The sequence below is a fragment of the Carcharodon carcharias genome, chromosome 3 (assembly GCF_017639515.1).
Source record: "Carcharodon carcharias isolate sCarCar2 chromosome 3, sCarCar2.pri, whole genome shotgun sequence".
Classification (NCBI taxonomy): Eukaryota; Metazoa; Chordata; class Chondrichthyes; order Lamniformes; family Lamnidae; genus Carcharodon; species Carcharodon carcharias.
In genome coordinates this window covers 150,894,592-150,915,226 of record NC_054469.1, presented here as the reverse complement: position 1 = coordinate 150,915,226, position 20,635 = coordinate 150,894,592, and the positions used below count along the sequence as shown (strand labels likewise).

The following is a 20,635-nucleotide window of genomic DNA, read 5'->3' as shown; positions in this document are numbered from 1 at the left end:
ACATCCAATATCAGCACTGTTTACACCAGAATGGTTACTGGCTTCTTTAGGAATAACACATGTGTACTTTGAGCTGATGAAAGGTTGTTGACCTGAAACGTTAACAATGGGCCTTAACTTCCTCGGAGTGGTAATCAGTGTCGGATTGCCACTCTGTGCCCAATTGCTTACGTGATTTTTCTTCCAATCTTATCTCACCAGACCTTCTGACTCAGGCTGGGTGAGATCCAGGCAGTGCAGCACATCCCCAAGGTCCAGCATCGAAGTCCAGCTCCATTGAAGTGAAGGAGGACACACCCCCTTTTTTACAGCATTAGCTGCTGTAAACCAGGTAAGTTAAAGGTCCCATTGAAATTTAAACGTCCTTGACAGGCCAGAGAGAAGATAAGTGTCTAAGGTAAATGGATAGGATTTGGAGGGGTTGGGGTGGGATTAGAGGTCAGAAATGGGGGAATCAGAGGTCGGGCCAAGGCGGGGGGAGGGGGGGCAGGGAAGTAGTGATTGGGGAGCGAGGTTTAGGAATGGGGGAAACAAATCGGGCCTCAGTGGGGGGGTGGGGGTGTGTGTCAGGTCTTGAGGGTGGTGAGATTCAGACTGTGGGGGCGTTCCGGTTGGGTCGGGTAAGGCCTGCAGTGGGGGGAAATCAGGTAGGGCCTGTGAGGAGGAGGGGGTCAGGTCTTGGGTGTGTGTGTAGGGATGAGAGTGCAGCCTGTATGGGTGGGGGAGTCGTTGGCGGGTGGGGGTTGGGGAATACCATGGGGGTGGTGGTTGGTCGGGGGGTGAGGGGGGGTTCAGGGGTGTGTTTTGGGGGGGTCCTGCGTGGAAGGTCAGTCTGGATCTTCTAAAATTTTCTGGGTAACTTTTTTTTTATTCATCATGGGATGTGGGCATCGCTGGCTAGGCCAGCATTTACTGCCTATTCCTAATTGCCCTTGAGATGGCGATGCAGAGCTGCCTTCTTGAACCGCTGCAGTCCATGTGGTGTAAGTACAACCACGGTGCTGTTAGGGAGGGAATTCCAGGATTTTGAACAAGCTACAGTGAAGGAAGAACAGTATATTTCCGCGTCAGACTGGTGAGTGGCTTGAAGGGGCACTTCCAATGTTCCCATTGTCCACTGCCCTTGTCCTTCCAGATGTTAGTGGTCATGTTTTTGAAAGGTGCTGTCTAAGGAGCCTTGGTGAGTTCCTGCGGTGCATCTAGTAATGGTACACACCACTTCCACTGTGGTGGAGGGAGTGAATGTTTGTGAGTTGGGTGTCAATCAAGCACGCTACTTTAGACTGAATGGTGTCAAGCTTCTTGAGCTGCACACTCCTGACCTGTGTCTTATAGATGGTGGACAGCTTTGGGGTGTCAGGGGAGTTACTCACCTCAGGATTCCTAACCTTTGAAATGCTCTTGTAGCCACAGTATTTATATGGCTAGTCCAGTTCAGTTTCTGGTCAATGATAACCCCCAGAATGTTGATAATGGGGGATTCAGTGATGGTAATGCCATTGAACATCAATGGGTAATAGTTGGATTCTCTCTTGTTGGTGTTGGTCATTGCCTATCACTTGTGTGGCGCAAATGTTACTGGCCACTTGTTAACCCAAGCCTGGATATTGTCCAGGTCTTGCCACTTTTGGACATGGACTGCTTCAGTATCTGAGGAGTCGCAAATGGTACTGAACATTGTGCAATCATCAGCAAACATTCCTATTTCTGACCTTATGATGGAGGTAAGGTCACAAATGAAACAGCTGAAGATGGTTGGACTTAGGACACTACCCTGAGGAACTCATGCAGTGATGTCCTGGAACTGAGATGATTGACCTCCAACAACCACAGCCTTCTTCCTTTGTGTTAGATATGACTCCAATCAGCAGAGAGTTTTCCTCCGATTCCCACTGGCCCCAGTTTTGCTGGGGCTTCTTGATGCCACACTCTGTCAAATGCTGCCTTGATGTCAAGGGGAATCACTCTCACCTCACCTCTGGAGTTCAGCTTTTTTGTCCAGTTTGAACCAAGGCTGTAATGAGGTCATGAGGTTATGACTCCTTCCATCACTTTACTGATGATCAAGAGTAGACTGATTGGGTGGTAATTGGCTGAGTTGGATTTGTCCTGCTTTTTGTGTACGGGACATACCTGGGCAATTTTCCACATTACCAGGTAGATGCCAATGTTGAAGCTGTACTGGAACACATTGGCTAGGGGTGCAGCTAGTTTTGGAGCACAAGTCTTCAGTACTATTGCTGCAATGTTGTCAGGGCTCATAGCCTTTGCGATAACCAGTGCCTCAGCCGTTTCTTGATATCATGTGGAGTCAACTGAATTGGCTGAAGACAGGCATCTGTAATGCTGAGGACCTCCAGAGGAGTCTGCGATGGATCATCCACTCGGCACTTCTGACTGAAGATTGTTGCAAATGCTTTAGCAATGATGCTCCCCCATCATTGAGGATGGGAATATATGTGGAGCAGTAAGTTGTTTAATTGTCCACCACCATTCAAGACAAGATGTGGCAGGACTGTCAAGCTTAGATTCGATCCATTGGTTATGGAATTGCTTAGCTTTGTCTATCGCTTGCTGCTTATGCTGTTTGACACACAAGTAGCCCTATGTTGTAGCTTCACCAGGTTGACACCTCATTTTTAGGTATGCTCTCCTGCACTCTTCATTTAACCAGGGTTGATCACCTGGCTTGGTGGTAATGGTAGAATGGGGGATAAGCCGGGCCATGAGGTTACAGATAGTGGTTGAGCACAATTCTGCTGCTGCTGATGGCCTACAGCGCCTCATGTTTGCCCAATCTCGAGTTGCTGGATGTGTTCGAAATCTATCCTGCTTAGCATGGCGTAGTGCCACACAACACAATAGACAGTATCCTGAATGTGAAGACGGGACTTCAGCTCCACAAGAACTGTGCAATGGTCACTCCTAGTGATACTGTCATGGCCAGATTCATCTGTGGCAGGCGGGTTGGTGAGGATGAGTTACGTAGGTTTTTTCTTGTTGGTTCCCTCACAACCTGACGCAGACCCAGTCTAGCAGCTATGTCCTTTAGGACTCAGCCAGCTTGGTCAGTAATAGGGATTCTGAGCCACTCTTGGTGATGGACATTGAAGTTCCTCCAACCAGAGTACATTCTGCACCCTTGCAATCCTCAGTGCTTCCTCCAAGTGGTGTTCGACATGGAGGGATACTGACTCATCAACTGAGGCAGGGTCATAGGTAGTAATTAGCAGGAGCTTTCCTTGCCCATGTTTGGCCTAATGCTTTGAGACTTCATGGGTCAGAGTCGATGTTGAGGACTCCCAAGGACTTTGCCGCCACCTCTGCTGGGATGGCGATGGTGTCTGGGACATTGTAAGGTATGATTCTGTGAGTATGACTATGTCAGGCTGTTGCTTGACAAGTCTGTGAGACAGCTCTCCCAATTTTGACCCCCAGATGCTAATCAGGGTCGACAGGGCTAAGTTCGTCCTTATCGTTTACGGTGCCTAAGTCAATGGTGGGTGGTCCATCAGGTTTCATTCCTTTTAGACTTTTTAGCAGTTTTATGCAACTGAGTGGTTGCTAGTCTATTTCAGAGAGCATTGAGAGAGTCAATTACACTGCTGTGTGTCTGGAGTCACATGTAGGCCAGAACAGAAAAGGACAGCAGATTTACTTCCCCAAAGGATATTAGTGAACCACACGAGCTTTTACGACATTCAACAATGATTTCATGGTCATCATTAGATTTTTAATTCCAGATTTTTATTGAAATCACATTTCACCATCTGCCATGGTGGGATTCAAACCCGGGTCCCTCAGAGACCCTGGGTCTCTGGATTACTAGCCCAGTGACAATACCACTATGCCACCGCCTTCCCTCTTGGTGTAACACAGTAAGTACCATCCGAAATTTGCAATTTAAATCGCATTTTCAAATGGTTCCCAGTGTGGGGCAATTGTCCAGAGGAAAAAAGTTTACACTTCTGGGCAATTGCTGTGTAAACCCTTACCTGGGAACTTTGAAAGGGAATTCCCCAGCACTTCTTTGGTGTACCCCCCAAATATGATGCTGGGGAGCTCAGAATTTACAGCCCTTAATGTTTCTCACTCCACACATGCCACCAGACCTGCTGAGTATTTTCAACATTTTCTGCTTTTTTTCAGAATTTAAGCATCTGCAGTTATTTTGCTTTTGTACTTTTTGCTTCCAGTTACTGAACTCCACTGAATAGCATAGCATCAGAGGGGTGAGGAGAGAATTCCAGTGGTGGGAATAGAAAATTGCTCGTGAGTGAGTGAAATGTAAAAAGAGACGCAGACAATTAATGGGGATTGAATCAATGAGGAAGAAAAATTCTGAAAGTCCTTGGAAAACCTCAGACGATGTATTTGTCAAGACTAAAGTGATCAGGGACTATGAAGTTAAAGAAAAGGAAACCCAAAGTTCAGGCACGTGTGTCTGCAAAAAGTGACAGGGCAACCAAGTCCAAATTCCCCACTGGTGGCTGTTTTAAGTGGTGATGGTGCTGTATGATACTCCTCTATATCACTTGAAATGACAGATCAGAAATTCAACATGCCTGCAAAGAGCTGTAGCTATGTTTCAGGCCATGCCGCACCATTATTGTCACTAGATCACAGAATCACAGCAATTCTATAATGGATGATAGCTGTAGATAGTTATTATCATAGCAGATGGTACAGCTCTGCATCTTTCTTTCTGCTGACCCAGATAATGGAAAGAAACTTCCTCGAAAACTCATTATCAAGGGGTGTAGCAAATCCTCCAGATATGGTTGGTGGTACCTTGTCAGTTGCACCCAGGTTTAATTGGCTATTATCCACTCTGGCATGTTTTCATTCATGCTGCACCACTAATCGTGTGATATACAATGATCAGGGTATGTTCCAACATTACAGTTAGCCAGGTTTTCATGCATCAAAGTGCTCCCATTGTGTCTGCCATCTCAGCTTCCTTTGAGAAGCACCACTGGCACTAACTGCCATCCTGCTAAATGAGTTTTAGCCACCTTTGTCTCACGTCAATTTACACAGGTGCTCATGAGAACCTAATTGCTAAAAGTAAAAAGGAAAAGTCAAGACTCTATCAACTTGGTTTGGAGGTAGCACTCTCATCCCAAAGTCAAAAGGAATGAAGGGTCCAATCCCACTCCAGGACTTTAGTAAATAATCAAGCCTGACAATTCATTGCTATACCGAGGGATGGCTGCACTGTTGAAGGTGCTGTCTTTCAGATGAGACATTAAATTAACACCCTAACCATTCAGTTAGCTGGATATAAAAGAACCCATGGCTCTACTTGAAGAAGAGCAGGCAAATTTTCCCAGTGTCCTGGCCAACATTTATCTCTCAACCAGTATCATTAAAATAGATGATCTAATCAATTATCTTGTCGCTATTTATGAGACCATGATGTGTGCAAACTGGCTGCTGTGTTGCTTACACAGCAGTGAATACACTTCAAAAGTAGTTCATTGATTTTGAAGTGCTTTGAAAAATTTTGAAGAAATTAAGTGCAAGTTCTTTTCTTTACAATATATTATGTCTTTCACAACACCTACAATATATTTATTATCCATTTTAAATAAGCGTAAGATATGTTTGATAACCTGCAGGACATTATATGCAGAACCAACATGCTCCATATTAATATTTAAATGAAGCAATCAACAGTCTTGAGATAGGCGTTTGCTCTGATGCTGGTCCCACCTAACAGCAAATTAATTATACACCCTGGGGTCAGCTTTGGCTTGGCAATAGCACACTTGTCTCAGAGTCAGAATAGTGCGGGTTAAAGTCCCACTCCCAAGAATTTACTCACAAAATCTAAATGGACACTTAATTGTACAGTTGGCAAAAAGAATTCTAGTTTCAGGCTCAATTGGATTATGACATTTTTCACTGCTTAAAGGCAAAACATTTTCCACAATTACCATGAACTGATGGCTGTGCAATAGAAAATCCTTGTCGAACTTTAAGTGGTAAAGGTGGTGGTGGTGGCGGCGGTGGCGGTGGGGGAGGAACAGAGTAGAGTGGTGTCCGAATCAGGTTGGGTGAATGCTGGCATCTGCTTGTAAGTTCGGTACTGGATGACCTGACTGGTGGAAGAGGGGGTGGTGCTAGTTTTCCAACGCTATTATGCACTAGAAAACAGAAAAGTTAACATGTGAACTAAAGTGCAAGATCAATGCAACATAGCAGAATTCATAGTAGGTGTTGCAGTTTTTAAGCATGCTGATTGCATATCTGTACAGAGAAATTCAACCACCTGAGTCATTTTATTCACAGGAGAAGTTAGATACATTAACTGTAGAAAAGCTGCAAGTGACTTAAAGATGAACACAGGAAGAAAAGTTAATGATTCAGCTCCAACAGCCCACTTCACCATTCAATTAGCTCATCCCTGATCATCTCTTAATCTTCTACATTCAAAGAATACAAACCTAATCCATATACCAGTCCTCAAAACTTAACCCTTTGTCATTCCAGTGACTCAGCACTGTACTTCCTCCAAGGTTAATATATTCCTCCTGAGGTGTCCTGCTCATAACTGATTGCAGTACTCCAGATGGGCTCTAACCAGAGATCTGTATAGCCGTAATGTAACTTCCACCTTTTTGTACTCCAGCCCTCTTGAGATAAACTCCAACATTCCATTAGCCCATTGAATTATTTTTGTGCCTATCCACTAACTTTTAATGATTTCTGTACTTGAACTCCTAAATCTCTCTGCTCGTAACAATTATATATACAACATCCCCAACCCTGCTCTGCCCACCAGCCTCCCCACCCCCCAGGCTTAACCTGCCCTCTCCGCCCTGAGCAACCCTGCACTTACCTGGTCCTGGACTCCAGGACTTAAACTCTGGGGACCATTTTTAGTCTGGTATTTTATCCTCATATTTACTGTGAAAATGGATACAAAGTAGCAATTTAGTTAATTCTGCCATTCCCTGATTTCCCATTAGTAGCAATGACTCAACCTCCTCCCCCTCCAGCTGTTGGCTGCTCAATGAAAGATTACAAATAAACATTCTGGCTGGTGAAGTTGCTGCCGAACTGCTGAAAATACCCTGTAAATACCTGAAATAAATAAATAAAAAAAAATAAGCTGAACTGAGACCAGATGCCGTCTTATAGTGCAATGCACAAACCTTGTGGAACATCAGCACCAATAGTCTGCAGTGAAGCTTTCTCAAATTCAGATGGATTTATTTGAAATGTACTGACTTCTTAGCAGAATGTTGCTTTTCCCAACTCCACACTTTTCTAAACTACCCTGTTATAAGCCCAGAAGTAACATGAATCAATATTTCTTGTAATGTTAACTGCTTTGCTTAATCCATTAGAGAAACTGATCTTAAATTTGTTTTCGTAATTGATTTAATCTATTATAGTTACAGTTCACTGCAACAGACAATGCAATACCACTAATAGAACCATTATTGCTGTATAATCTACTGGTTCTTACCTCCAGATCTAGCTGGGCCTTCCCTTGCAGACAGCTGGTTTGCATATGATGTTTGACTGGATGATGAACTTGAACCAGGGTGGCCATAAGCAGGGAATGGTGGCGGTGGAGGTGGTGGTGGTGTTGGTGGAGGAGGAGGAGGAGAAATTGAAGACATATTTGGCTTTTTAGAAAAGCTGGGCAATTTTGGTGGCAAGGGTGGAGGAACTTCTATATTGCTCAATAAAAAAGGTGGTGGTAGAGCATATTCAGTTTTACTGTAAGGAGTAAAGGAAGGAACTGGTGGTAGTGGAGGTGGAGGGAGAGGAGGAAGAGGAAAATCTGTAGAGTCTTCAATACATAGTAATGAAGGTGGAGGTGGAGCAGGAAACATGAAATCTGAAGTTTGGTCTTGGAAATTATGGGAAGGTGGAGGAGAAGGTGGTGGAGATGGTGGTGGCTGTGTGTATTGAAATGTAAATGGTGTAACTCTTGCAAGCATAGGAGGAGGGGGAGGGGGAGGGGGAGGGGGAGGAAGAGAAGGAGCAACTGGAGGGGGAGACGACTGAGTTGTTTTTGTAGGTTTATTATTGAAAGAAGGAGAGGGTGTGGGAGAGGGACACAATGACAGGGATTTACTCTGACTTGAAGGGGGAGTTACAGGAAGGGGAGGAGGCATAGCAGCAGACATATTAAGATGCCCTTGAATTGCCCTTTGCACTTTAGGTAAATCAAGTTGGTTGGATGCACTTTTATCATTTCTTGTACTGTCATTCTGGACGGGGTATCTTGATGTTTGCGTTTTCATATTGAGAGGTTGAACGGTTGATTTGGAACCTCTCTCTGAAATCAAAAATCACAGCTATTATTAAAAAGACTTTTACATCTAATTTTTATTAGCTAAAATCGACTACAATAAACTATTACACTTCGTACAAAATTAAGTTATCAAATCTTCAATCGAAGATTAGGTAAAAAATATGGTGGGGTCAGTATTAAAATGCATAATAATATTAAAAGAGTTTGTGAAGATTTTTTTTTCATATCTCTAGTAAAATCATAAGCAGGTTGCAAAAAAATCTTCACAATGTCACTAGAAATCTAATGTGAGAGGAAACTTCCATCAACCCATTTACAACTTCACTACACATAGTAACTAAAGAAATTCTTACCTTGATTTAAGTAATATCAGCTTACTGGCTGTGTCGCAAAGTATCATAATAAGGATGAATAAGAATAAAGATCTTTATAGCTGGAATTCTATAACTTTTCTTAAAGCATTAAAAGGATAGTTTTCTAACATCACACTGCTGATGATGATACCGCCCACGAACAAATTGGAAATTCAAATGCACACAATGTAAAAATAAATTAATCATAAATAAAAACATATAATTTTTTATAAAATCCACCCTAGTTACATTTGGTAATCAGAATTTTATTTATTTTTAAAATACTAATCTACTCTCTCCCCCGCCCAATCAGCATGTGGAACAGGCCACTCTGGGGTGGCAGGAGGATGGACAGTAGTTCAATCAAGCAAAGGAATTTGAGGTGAAAACTGGACAGTTTCCATCACACACAACCAACCTTCAAATCTCTCAGGTATGAGCAGGCGAGTCATCCACCTACTTCCCACGTGACAGGACAGACTTTGTGGTCGCTTATAGTCATTCCAAGAAATTGCAGGAAACACAACCCTTCAATAGGCCCAGTTAAACAAACTACTACTGGCAACAAGCATAGGTTCCATGTCAGGCCCAACATCAAAGGAGGAAAGGTGTTTAATCTCAGAGATTTAACGTCTAATATCCTAAAAGTGGTCAATTTTGTTCCCCTACAATGAATAAATAATTTCTGAGGCATTAATCTTTGCCCAATAAAGGCCTGTAAGCTTTCTTCATCAGAGATACAGGGTGCTGTACCAATCTTTCAAGAGCTCACTTGGGACATGTGACTATGATATGCTTCTATTAGCATGGACAGCATGCTCTGACTATTTAATGACCTCGCCTCGGTCATTTGAAACAAGGTCAATGGTTTGCACATCCAGCAGGCAAGCAGGGTCCATGGAATTTTGGGGCCTCTGTCACCATGGGTGAGAGAGCTACTAGTTTGACACCAGTATATGAAGTATCACCAACAGGAATCAGTTTTTTCTTTTACATGAGAGCATTGCTTTCTTTCATAGTTACTGCTTGAAGTTGAAATGTCCCAATTGTAATGGGTCAGTTAATAGGTATTATGGCATTGCTCAAGTTCTGATTCATTTTTCTTTTAAAATGAAGTTTGTCCAGATGGCTGTGTTGCCTCCCCGGTGCCAAGGTTCCAGATGTTTGCTGAGGGCTGGAGAGGAACTTACAGTGGGAGGGGGAGGATCCTGTTGTCATGGTCCATGTAGATTCCAATGACATAGGTAGAACAAAGGAGGTTCTGCATAGTCAGTATGAGGAGCTAGACATCAAATTAAGAAGCACAATCTCAAAGGTAAAATTCTCTGAATATTACCTGAGCCATGTGCAAACTGGCATAGGGAAAATAAGATTAAATAAATGAATGCATGGCTCAATGACTGGTGTGTGAGAAGTGGGTTCCGGTTCCTGGGGCACTGGCACCAGCACTTGGAAAAGTGGGGGCTGTACCATTGGGACGGACTACACCTGAACCATGCTGGGGCTGGTGTTCTAGCAAGCCACATAACTGGGGAGGTAGAGAGGGTTTTAAACTAAATAGTGGGAACAAGGGATCAAATTTGGGAATATGTGGCAAACCAAAGAAGAGAGACAAGGTAAGAGAGAAAGATACTGAAGAGGGAAATGATAAACCAACCATAATAGAAAGGGACAGAGAGTACAAATCTAAGAGTAAATCAGTGGAAATGGCTAGATGCTACAAAAATAATAAAAGGACAAAACTAAAGGCTCTACATCTGAATGCATATAGCATTCAAAACAAAACAGATGAACTGAGAGCACAAATAGAAATAAATAAGTACGATCTGATAGCCATTCTTCAGTCTCTCTCCATTTAAATAATATTCTGCTTTTCTATTCTTTCCACCAAAGTGGACAACCTCACAATTCCAAAATTATACTTCATCTGCCAATTTTTTGTCCCCCATGCAACCTATCTATATCCCTTTGCAGACTCTTTTTGTCCTTCTCACAACTTGCTCTCCTACCTATCTTTGTATCGTCAGTAAATTTGGCTACAATGCACTCAGTCCCTTCATCTAAATTTTTAATATAGATCGCAAGTAGTTGAAGTTCAAACACTGATCCCTGTGGCACTCCACTGGTTACCGTTTGCCAACCTGAAATGATTTCTCCATTTCCTGTTCATTAGCCAATCTTCTATCCATGTAAATGTATTACCCCAAACACCATGTGCTCTCATTTTGTGTAGCAACCTTTTACGCGGCACCTTATCAAATGGCTTCAGAAATCCAAATACACTGCATCTGGTTCTCCTTTATCTACCCTACCTCAAAGAACTCTAATAAATTTTTACAAACCTTTCACAAAATCATGTTGACTCTGTTTGGTTGGATTATGATTTTCTAAATGCCCTGCTACAAATTCCTTAATAATGGATTCACTGCCATAGGTGCCCAAGGCCTGTTGCTTTCATTACTTGTGTCACTCAATGGAAACAGGGATCCCACTGAGGTTCTAAAATATGGTAATGAACCTGATCCCTGAAAATTGGCCCAGGTCAGGAGTGGAACATTGGTGCATATGGAATTCCAACTCCGCTGAACAGGTAACAAAATCAAAAATCTGACAGCCCAACATTTGAATCTTCAAGTTAGTTGCTTGTTCTAGGTATCCATTATTAGGAGTAGTTGTGCTCCAAACACAGAAACTTACCTAAGATAAAAGCAAATACTGCGGGTGCTGGAAATCTGAAAGAAAAACAAAAATAGCTGGAAAAACTCAGCAGGTCTGACAGCATCTGTGGAGAGGAAGACAGAGTTAATGTTTCGAGTCCGTATAACTCTTCATCAGAACCTTACCTGCCTGGAATACAAAATGGAAATCTGCGCAAATCGTCAAATTACCTTAAAGTACTCTAGGCAGGTGACTCTCCAGACCAAGAATACAATATCACAAGATTACCCCAAATATGTTTTAAGTTATCCTACAGGACTACCTGAAGCATCTCTCTGTCCTGTAGGTCTGAGAGCAGGAAATCCTCCCTGAAATAAGCCACCCATAGCGGCTGGTGTTGCTCCACCGCCCAAAGCTCCATTTCCAATTTTGGGTTCTGCAGACAAATAGAAATAAATTGTCTAGATTATAGTTGGAACTTCTATAGCATCCACACCCATCAGAACTTCCTTTAAGATAGTGGCAATCGCAATGACAATTTACAGAAATGTATTCGAAACAGAAAAAAACTTCCTAAGAATTTTCTTAAAACTTATTATAAATATTATAAATTATTATAAATTTTCCCAAATTTTCTGCTTAATTAAATAGTCAGAAAGTTGCATTTCTGCAATTTCTGGTATATACTTTTGATAGAAGAGGCTCTCCTTTAGGAGCATGAGCTCACAAAATTACCACTGACTTACAACTTAAAATTACTAATTCATTTTATTCATATGTTAGAAAAATGTAACTATGAATTTATGAAATAAACGAATCAAGAAATTTATGTAAAACATTACCATCTTTGCATTGCCCCATCATCACATACATCTTAAGTCCCTTCAACAGAGTTAAGGTTTAAGTATATAAAAGCTGAGTTGTGTATAACAACCCCAGAAGTGAAGTAGTGCCAGAGTAAAGCACTTACTGTCAATGATCGGGGCACTTCTGTCATTGACCTGTGTCACCTTTCTCAATTGTAATCCCTTGTGGATATCTCCTAGTAAAGCACTCCGTCCTTTTAGTTCATCTTTGGTTTGTTTGGGAAGCTGTACATGTGCCTGTAGGAAATTTGTAACCCGTTATGATTCTTCTAGAGTTCACATAAAGCTTAAAATTCAGAAAGATAAAAGAAAAACAGTTGAATCTTAATTTACATTAAAATACTGATTAAACTGAAACTACAGCGTGGTCTCATTATAAGATAAATTGCATCCAGTAACAGTTGTCAGTTTACCAAAGTCAGCTTTAAGTGTCTACAAACCCATAACTTTAAGGGATCTCTACTGCTTGGAGAACCTTGGGCCTGCTAGTAAGTGCCTTTCCTTGAGAAGATAGTTTGTTTCAGTTATACTCTCATATAACTTATAGGCTTGTAATTATTCTCTGATTATTATGCCAGGATACATGAGTCAAATTACATTGAGTCGAATTTACTGTAAACGAGCGCGGAGGCTGTCGTGTACGGAGATAGGCTGGATGGAAGGCCTGCATTGTGCTCTGGCACTTTGTTGAATTTATTTTTAAAAATGATTAAAACAAATAACATCTCTCCAGCCTTCAGCTCTCATCCCCCCACACACTCCCCATACCTCATCAATGCCATTCTATGCCATTAATGCCCCCACACACCCCCAATTGCCCTTCATACCCCCAATGCCAACCCATGACCCCACTCATCTCTATGACTCATTATAGCTCCTGTGCCAACTCATATCAACCCCTGTCCCCACCCACCAATCTTGCACTTACCCCCTCCATGCCAACTTGCCTAGTATCCACCATGGGAAATCCTCAAGAGCATGCTGACATAAAATAAATGTGCCTATGGATGAAGTCACAATTTTTAAAAAGTCTCATTGATTAAAAAAAATCTATACGTTGACACTCCTTTAACTAGTCTCTTATAAAAACAAATCTTTCTATTCTATAGCTACTTGAAGCTGCCAAACACTTTGTTACTTAACAGGTACTCCACTGTGATAATGTTAGGTGGTAAATTGAGTCATGCAGCACAAATCCTATAGTTATATCCCCCAGGCTTATGTCAACAGAGAGTATAATAGCAAGCACAGATTTTCCTTCAACTCCACACTTTTTTTTAAATTTAAAGCCCAGCAGAGTTAAATCTCTTGACAGCTTTGACAGGGAAAAATGCAGCACATGCAAGAGACAGAAATAGACCTGGTGGCTTATCAAAGCAGACTGACTTTGACTTTTGCCCCTTCATGTAGCTCAAAAGTCACATGATAACTTTAAGCTGCATTATGAAGTCTGTCACCTGCCACTTTTCAGCTAGTGCTAATCCTTGTATTTTTTTCTCTTTCCTCTAGGTCCTTATCAGCAGCAAGCCCCTCAAGACACCTCAGAGGACAATCCTGTTGAGAATGAACTCTCGCACACTTTATTCCTATCAAACACCATCGCAGGGATTGGCACTCTAGGTGGGTTATGAGCAATGAGCTGGAAGTCATCATAATTGAGCAGATGGTGGGGATAGCCCAGTAGATGGCTTGCCGGAGAGGAAGGCCATCTCCCAGTTTTGCTAAGCAAGACAGAAATATTGACTTCAGGGACCCAGCCATGAAAAGGAAACAGCTTGCAGCAAACAAAGAATTCATAGAATCATATATCACAGAAAGAGGCCATTCCACCCATCGTGCTGGCACCAATGCTTTGAAAGTGCTATCCAGTTAGCCCCATTCCCCTGCTCTTTCCTCATTTTCCTGCAAAGATTTCAAGTATTTAAACAATTGTATGATATTGAAAGGCCTGTCAAGGTGTTTCCACACCACTGATAAAAATATGGAGGAGTCCACTTCCATTTTGTATGGCATCCTCTCCTATACATCAGCACTCTGCCATGTACCTGAAATCATGCGGCCACTTTCAAGAGACACTTCACCTGGTCCCTCACACCAGGAGTCTGTGTTACCAGCCTTTGCGGCTTTGACAGAAGTTCAAACAGCTGCCACCCAGATTCTGGGCTCTGAAGTATGCTCCACCTTGAAGGAATTGGTGGACTGTACAGTTAGGGACTTTCAAGGAATTCACCAAGGCTCCTTAGACAGCACTTTCCAAAGCCATGACCACTTGTTCTAAAAGAACAAGGGCAGCAGACACATGTGAACACCAATACATGGAAGTTCCCCTCCAAGCCACTCACCATCCTGACTTGGAAATATATCCCAGTTTCTTCATTGTTGCTGGGTCAAAATTCTGGAAATCCCTCCTAACAGTACTGTGGGCGTACCTATACCACATGGACTGCAGCGGTTCAAGAAGGCAGCTCATCACCACCTTCTCAAGGGCAATTAGGAATGGGAAATAAATGCTGACCTAGTCAGTGATACCCACACCCCATGAAAGAATTAAGAAAAGGTATCAATCATCTCCTATTTTCTACTGTTCCAATGATCAGTGGGAAGGATATTCCAAACCCAATGGGAGCAGCACACATTGCCCTTGCTCAGAATGTCACCATATTGACCCCTTTGCTAATCCCTACACAAAAATTCACCAAGATGCCAAGAAAACCAGCTGGGCCAAGATGCCTGGCAACAAGTGAAGTGTTATAGTCTGCAGTCACACTCTAGGGCTCGAACTCCCTAAGGTTGCCAGCCCTGAGCATCTCAAGGGCTCCAACATAAGCAAGGCAGCCTTCCACCAGCTTTCCTGAAGCCACTGGGAGATAACTTAATAGGAGTAGCCGAGTTTATAACATTTCTTATATTAAAGAGATTATGGGTTGACACTTGGGTAAGAATTGAATTCAAGGAAATTATTAATTTAATGGCAAATACTTTTATCACATTTGAAACTTCGGTCTGCAAGTTGCCAGAAACTTTGTGCTTTCAAATGATCCCTGGCTTCCCTGGGCTCTAAATAGTGGAAGAAAGGCCTTTCAGATTCTTTCAAAAGTCAAGGACTAGCCTATCATTACAGGAAAGCCAGAGCCCACCCCAATACATTTCCAATCTACACAGCATGTGGGCCGCAGATGGCAGACCTTAGTAATGTTCAATCACAGAAAAGATTATTGCAGCAAGGTCGATGAAGCGGCACTGAATTCCATGCATTGGTCAGTACTGACTTACAAATTCTGAAATACCTAGTATGAAAAGGACCTGAAAAGATCAAACACACTGACTCAAACTTATCCAAATGTTACTATGTATGCAGTATAGAAATATGGAGCATAAACAGTTAAGGAAAAACATTTTAACGATCAAATTATTGGAAGCACTGCTTATGGAGTGCAGGCAAGGAAAATGCAATCTATGGAATGGATGGCTGCTCCTCAGAGAACTGCTGGGTGTGTTATAGAGGAAGGAGATGGCAGGAAGGATGCAGGATGTCTCTGAACCTAGAATAATCATCAGGAACATATTTGTTAGACTTAAAGAGATCAGGTAAGTTATACATGATGACAATTTCTGATAAGCAAGCATGCAAGGAACTCTGCCCGGAGGTATCGGAAGGAGAAGTACATCATTCAATTCAAATACTAGCATGTTGTGGGCTTTAGTTTTAGATTTATTTGCTTGACATTTTTTTTTTTAGGGACACATATTACTTTTTTTCTTTGTTCTAGCCATTTCTTGGAAAGTACTTCTCAGCTTGCCTTATTTAAATTGTGTCATCTGTGTTGATCCATCAGAAAGACAAAAAGTAGAGAAGCTCTACAGACAATTACTAATAAACTGACACATAAAACCTATTGGGTTGGATTTTGCTGGAGCATCTTCCATTAGCTAGACTTTTGCTACATCCTTCAGCTCAAAACAATTTTGCCCACTGAGATGCTGAAAGTGTGAGCGGATGACATTGCAGTGAAGGGAACAGTACATCTAGGACAACAGGAAAGCAATAGTCTATCTCCTTAACCAATGAGATTTAAGGATTGGGAAATAAACAGAGGAATAACTAAGAAGTGGGGGGGGGTGGTGGTGAATTAAAGTGGTTAAAGCAAAGTCAAGTCAGCCACAAGAAGAAAAAATAAAGAGAGGGGCAAAAAGATTAGATAATGAGCAAGAAAAAAGAAAGGAGTAAAAAATAAATTTTAACATTTTTAAACTCTCCTGAAAATCTCAAAACCTGGAGAAATGAGACTCCCTCTTGCTATGGTTAATTTTCAGTGCCAACGAGGTTGATTGACAGTAATTAACACTGATCACATCATTAAAGGAGTAATAATTCCCAGCATTTATTAACTGCAGTGGATTTGGGTTGTGTTTATGTGAAAATTAAGCAACTTCATGATATTCAATGCCATCAATGGTGAGGCAGACAACAATGATATTTTTGTGAAGCTAATGGTGAAGCACCACAACTTTGAACAGCAACTTTTGAATATTTGCATTTAATATGCACCTGCTCCTTGCCTGAATTTGCAGTACCATTTACACAAATAAAGGCAAATGTGATTGGCCTCACCATTACTTTGACAATAAAATGTGCCACAAAATCTTCTGGAGCATTTCACCTCGTTGAGTTTACAATGCAGTTTAAAGCAACTGATGTAAATCCAAGATGTATCATGAAGTCTACCTATTATAAATGTCCAATGTTTCATTGCTTCCATTTACATGTTGTTGTAGCTTGGCCTAAATAGCCAAGTGGTTATGGTACTGGGTTTGTAACCCTAAGATCAAGAGCTCAAATCTCACAATGGCAAAATTATGAAACAATGTAACTTCATCTGAAAAAACAGCTGGAAACGTGTTTGTACTCGAAAGAGTTACATGTTGTTGCAAATATTTAATTCACATGTTTTAGAATATAGCTTTTAGCTTTAGGAATTAAATTGCAAATAAATGGGAGCATCTAACTGAGAAACCAATTAGCAACCCTGATGCAACTCAAACAAGTGTGGGTTTTTTTACACTTAAAAGCTAACCTATGTTGATCTTAAAAGGTCAGAGTTGATAGTGAAATACTTGGACAATGAATGATCTCTCTCTAAGTTTGTAATGGAGCTAGGGAGTCTAGAGAAAGAGTTTTAAAACTCCATTAACAATATAAGTATTCATATGGGTTGCAGACTAGTGTTGAACGTAAAATAATTTGTTTGCATTTCTGTTTGAATCATTCCAAGGCATGCCATGTTTTCATAGAGATTCTGATCCAGGGTAGAGCCTTGGTTAGAAGGTTGTTTTGCTTAATTTATCTGTGTGTGTTTGCTGACAGAAGCAGGCAGTTCAGTTTGGGTTTTGTGAGAGAAAGGCAGCTGGAAGATTTGCTGTAGCTTGCAGCTAGTGGAAGAAATCTACATTGGTCCTCACAGAGCCTTGTGACATAAAGCAATCAGCTTACATAGTTAGCTTGGAAAGAGCTATACAGAAGCTGCGGGAACAGACTGGGAAAAAAAACTATCTATGTTTATGCAAAGCCAGGACAAGGAGCTAAAGAGTCCAAAGTCATGAGGTCTTTAAAGAAAATTGGAGGATTGCTTAACCAAAAGCTAATGGAAGGATCCCATGAAATTTGTACCTCAAGGAACATCTGGAATAATAAGGAGGATTAAAATAAATTCCAGATTGCCATGGGACAGAAGTTTACATTCCGCAGGCAGGCGCGCACCCAACCCGAACAGGTGTAAAATCGCGCGAGATGATGTCAGGCGAGGGTCCCGACGTCATTGTTCATTCGCACAATATTTTGCTCAGCAGTCACATGTGGCAGTCAGAAGAGCGTCTGTCAACAATTAGGTGGACAATTAAACCCTTAAACGGCTCAACTGTAAGCGAGTTTTCGTGGCCCGTCCAACCTTATGGTTGGTGGATGGGCCAATCAGCCAGGCAGCCTTTATATTTTTGATGAAACCAAATCCAAGGGCAGGATGAAACCTCCATTAGGATAGAAAATAAAAATAAATATCTGGGGACAGCATTTTTATGAGTCCTGCTCTCAGGTGCTTGTTTATGCTGCATGGACATTTTCTGCAGCATTTTTGTGCTTTATTTTATTACTTGGAGATCTGCAGCTCCCTGAGGAAGCTGTCTGCCTTCAAGGAGCTCAGTGGAGGCACTCACTTGCGCCCTCCCCCGCGGTGAGGTCGGCACCCTCCTTCTTCCTGCCCCCACCCTAGCAATGCTGAACTTTTCAGTGCGCATTCTACACTGGCTGACCGTTAATTGGCCAACCAGCGTGAAATTACAGTTGGAAGCCGATCGCAGTCAGGGGCCATTTCCTGACCGCTCCCGGGCCTGCCAACTGCATGCACCTGACGTGTGCAAAATTCAGGCCTTTGTGTTGGCCCCAGGAAAAGTGAATGCATTTTCAAGTTTTCACAAGATAAGGGAACTCTTCAGGGGGAAATGAAAAGTAAAACTGAGTTCATAATATACATAGTTGTTAAGTGAATAGTGCTTACTTTAATTATTTTTTGATATACAATAAAGTATGTTTTTTATTTAAAAACATTAAAAGCTTATCCTGTAGTTCTGTTGGTTAATTGCTGGGTCTTGGGATTTCGGGCAGGATTTTCCCATCCGGGACTAAGTCCCGTGGCAGGGGCGAGGACGGGAAGTGTTTCCCACCATGGAGTCTGCTGGGAATTTGCGCGGTATCATGTGCCCCTGGCCTCATTAAATATAAAGTCGGGGGTTTCCCGACGCATTGCGCAGCAGGGCGGGCTAGATGGTGCATGTCCCGCCGTCATATCCGGGCACCATTTTTAAAAGGCACCCAGACAACAACTTAATAACAAGACAAAAACAGAATTACCTGGAAAAACTCAGCAGGTCTGGCAGCATCGGCGGAGAAGAAAAGAGTTGATGTTTCAAGTCCTCATGACCCTTCAACAGAACTGAGTGAATATTAGGAGAGGGGTGAAATATAAGCTGGTTTAAGGTGGGGGGGGTGTGGTTGTAGGGAGAAGCAAGCAGTGATAGGAGCAGATAATCAAAAGATGTCACAGACAAAAGAACAAAGAGGTGTTGAAGATGGTGATATTATCTAAACGAATGTGCTAATTAAGAATAGATGGCAGGACACTCAAGGTACAGCTCTAGTGGGGTGGGGCAGAAAGGCTAACAGGGCATAAAAGATATAGATTTAAAAATATTGGAAATAGGTGGCAAAAGAAAAATCTACATAAATTATTGGTAAAAACAAAAGGAAGGGGGAAGAAACGGAAAGGGGGTGGGGATGGAGGGGGGAGTTCAAGATCTAAAGTTGTTGAATTCAATATTCAGTCCGGAAGGCTGTAAAGTGCCTAGTCGGAAGATGACGTGCTGTTCCTCCAGTTTGCATTGGGCTTCACTGGAACAATGCAGCAAGCCAAGGACAGACATGTGGGCAAGAGAACAGGGTGGAGTGTTAAAATGGCAAGCGACAGGGAGGTTTGGGTCATTCTTGCGGACAGACCGCAGGTGTTCTGCAAAGCGGTTATCCAGTTTAAGTTTGGTCTCTCCAATGTAGCGGAGACCGCACTTAATAACAAGGTCAATACAGAAGGGGACAAGGTGCTCCAAGGCCAAAGTTCAGCAACACATCCCTGGGCATCCTCCTTGATCATGTGGAGAACAGGAGTGAAGTCCTGTACCCAGCTGAAGAGAGGAGCTGCCGAACAGGGCGACAAACCCTGCATGGCAGCTGGTCACCGCCGCAGTCAGTGCCCAGAGCCTCCAGCGCAGGTCAGCCTCCAATGCCGAAAGAGGATAGACGACCTCATTCACACTGCCAGGGTGACTGAACCCTCAGCTGCTCACACGGACCACAATGAATGTTACAGGGGACATGGGTCTCAGCGACAATGCCATAAGTTCATGCCTCACAGTCCTATTGCAGTCCATACACTCTGCAGGTGGAGAGACCACTGTGGGAGGGAGGTGAGGGGGAAGAAGGCTCAGGCACTGAGGCACCAACAAGTTCCGCAAATGAAATGCCTGAGTCTTATCCTTGTATATGGATGGATTCTCTGTCCTGGAGGGTGCCTTCTGGACAACATGCAGGGCATTAATGAAATGCCACACAAACCAGTGGGTTATCGCTAAGACTGGAAGCATGAGAAAGAAATGTGAAATAGCTATGTACAAAAGGGTGCTAAATACAATTCATCTCAACCCCATCTTCTCTGTTCTCTTTAAGCAGGAGAAGTTAAGCCATAACGACCGAGAGAAGGAGAAAATGGGAGGGGGTAAGCCACACCTGAAGTAAAGTGACAGAATTCAAGGAGCAGGCAGCCCAGTTGGCAGAGGTGGCGTGAGAACATTTGGCAGAGATGTTGGAGCCCCTCAACAGGTTGGCACATGAGGTGGAGGAGGCCGTCTGCCTGCTGGCTTATGAAGTGCTGTCAACATGC

The 20,635-nt window shown here is 42.5% G+C and overlaps 1 protein-coding gene across 1 annotated transcript in view; it reads right to left on the bottom strand.

The window, feature by feature from the left end:
* Nucleotides 1–20,635, bottom strand: part of LOC121275677 (WAS/WASL-interacting protein family member 3-like) — a 250,186-nt gene that overhangs the window by 17,383 nt on the left and 212,168 nt on the right. The window contains exons 3-6 of the mRNA XM_041183202.1: nucleotides 12,257–12,389; nucleotides 11,609–11,722; nucleotides 7,478–8,299; nucleotides 5,940–6,149 (exon numbers count right to left, since the gene is read on the bottom strand). Coding sequence (XP_041039136.1) covers nucleotides 5,940–6,149; nucleotides 7,478–8,299; nucleotides 11,609–11,722; nucleotides 12,257–12,389 — 1,279 coding nt within the window. The remainder of the gene's footprint in view (nucleotides 1–5,939; nucleotides 6,150–7,477; nucleotides 8,300–11,608; nucleotides 11,723–12,256; nucleotides 12,390–20,635) is intronic.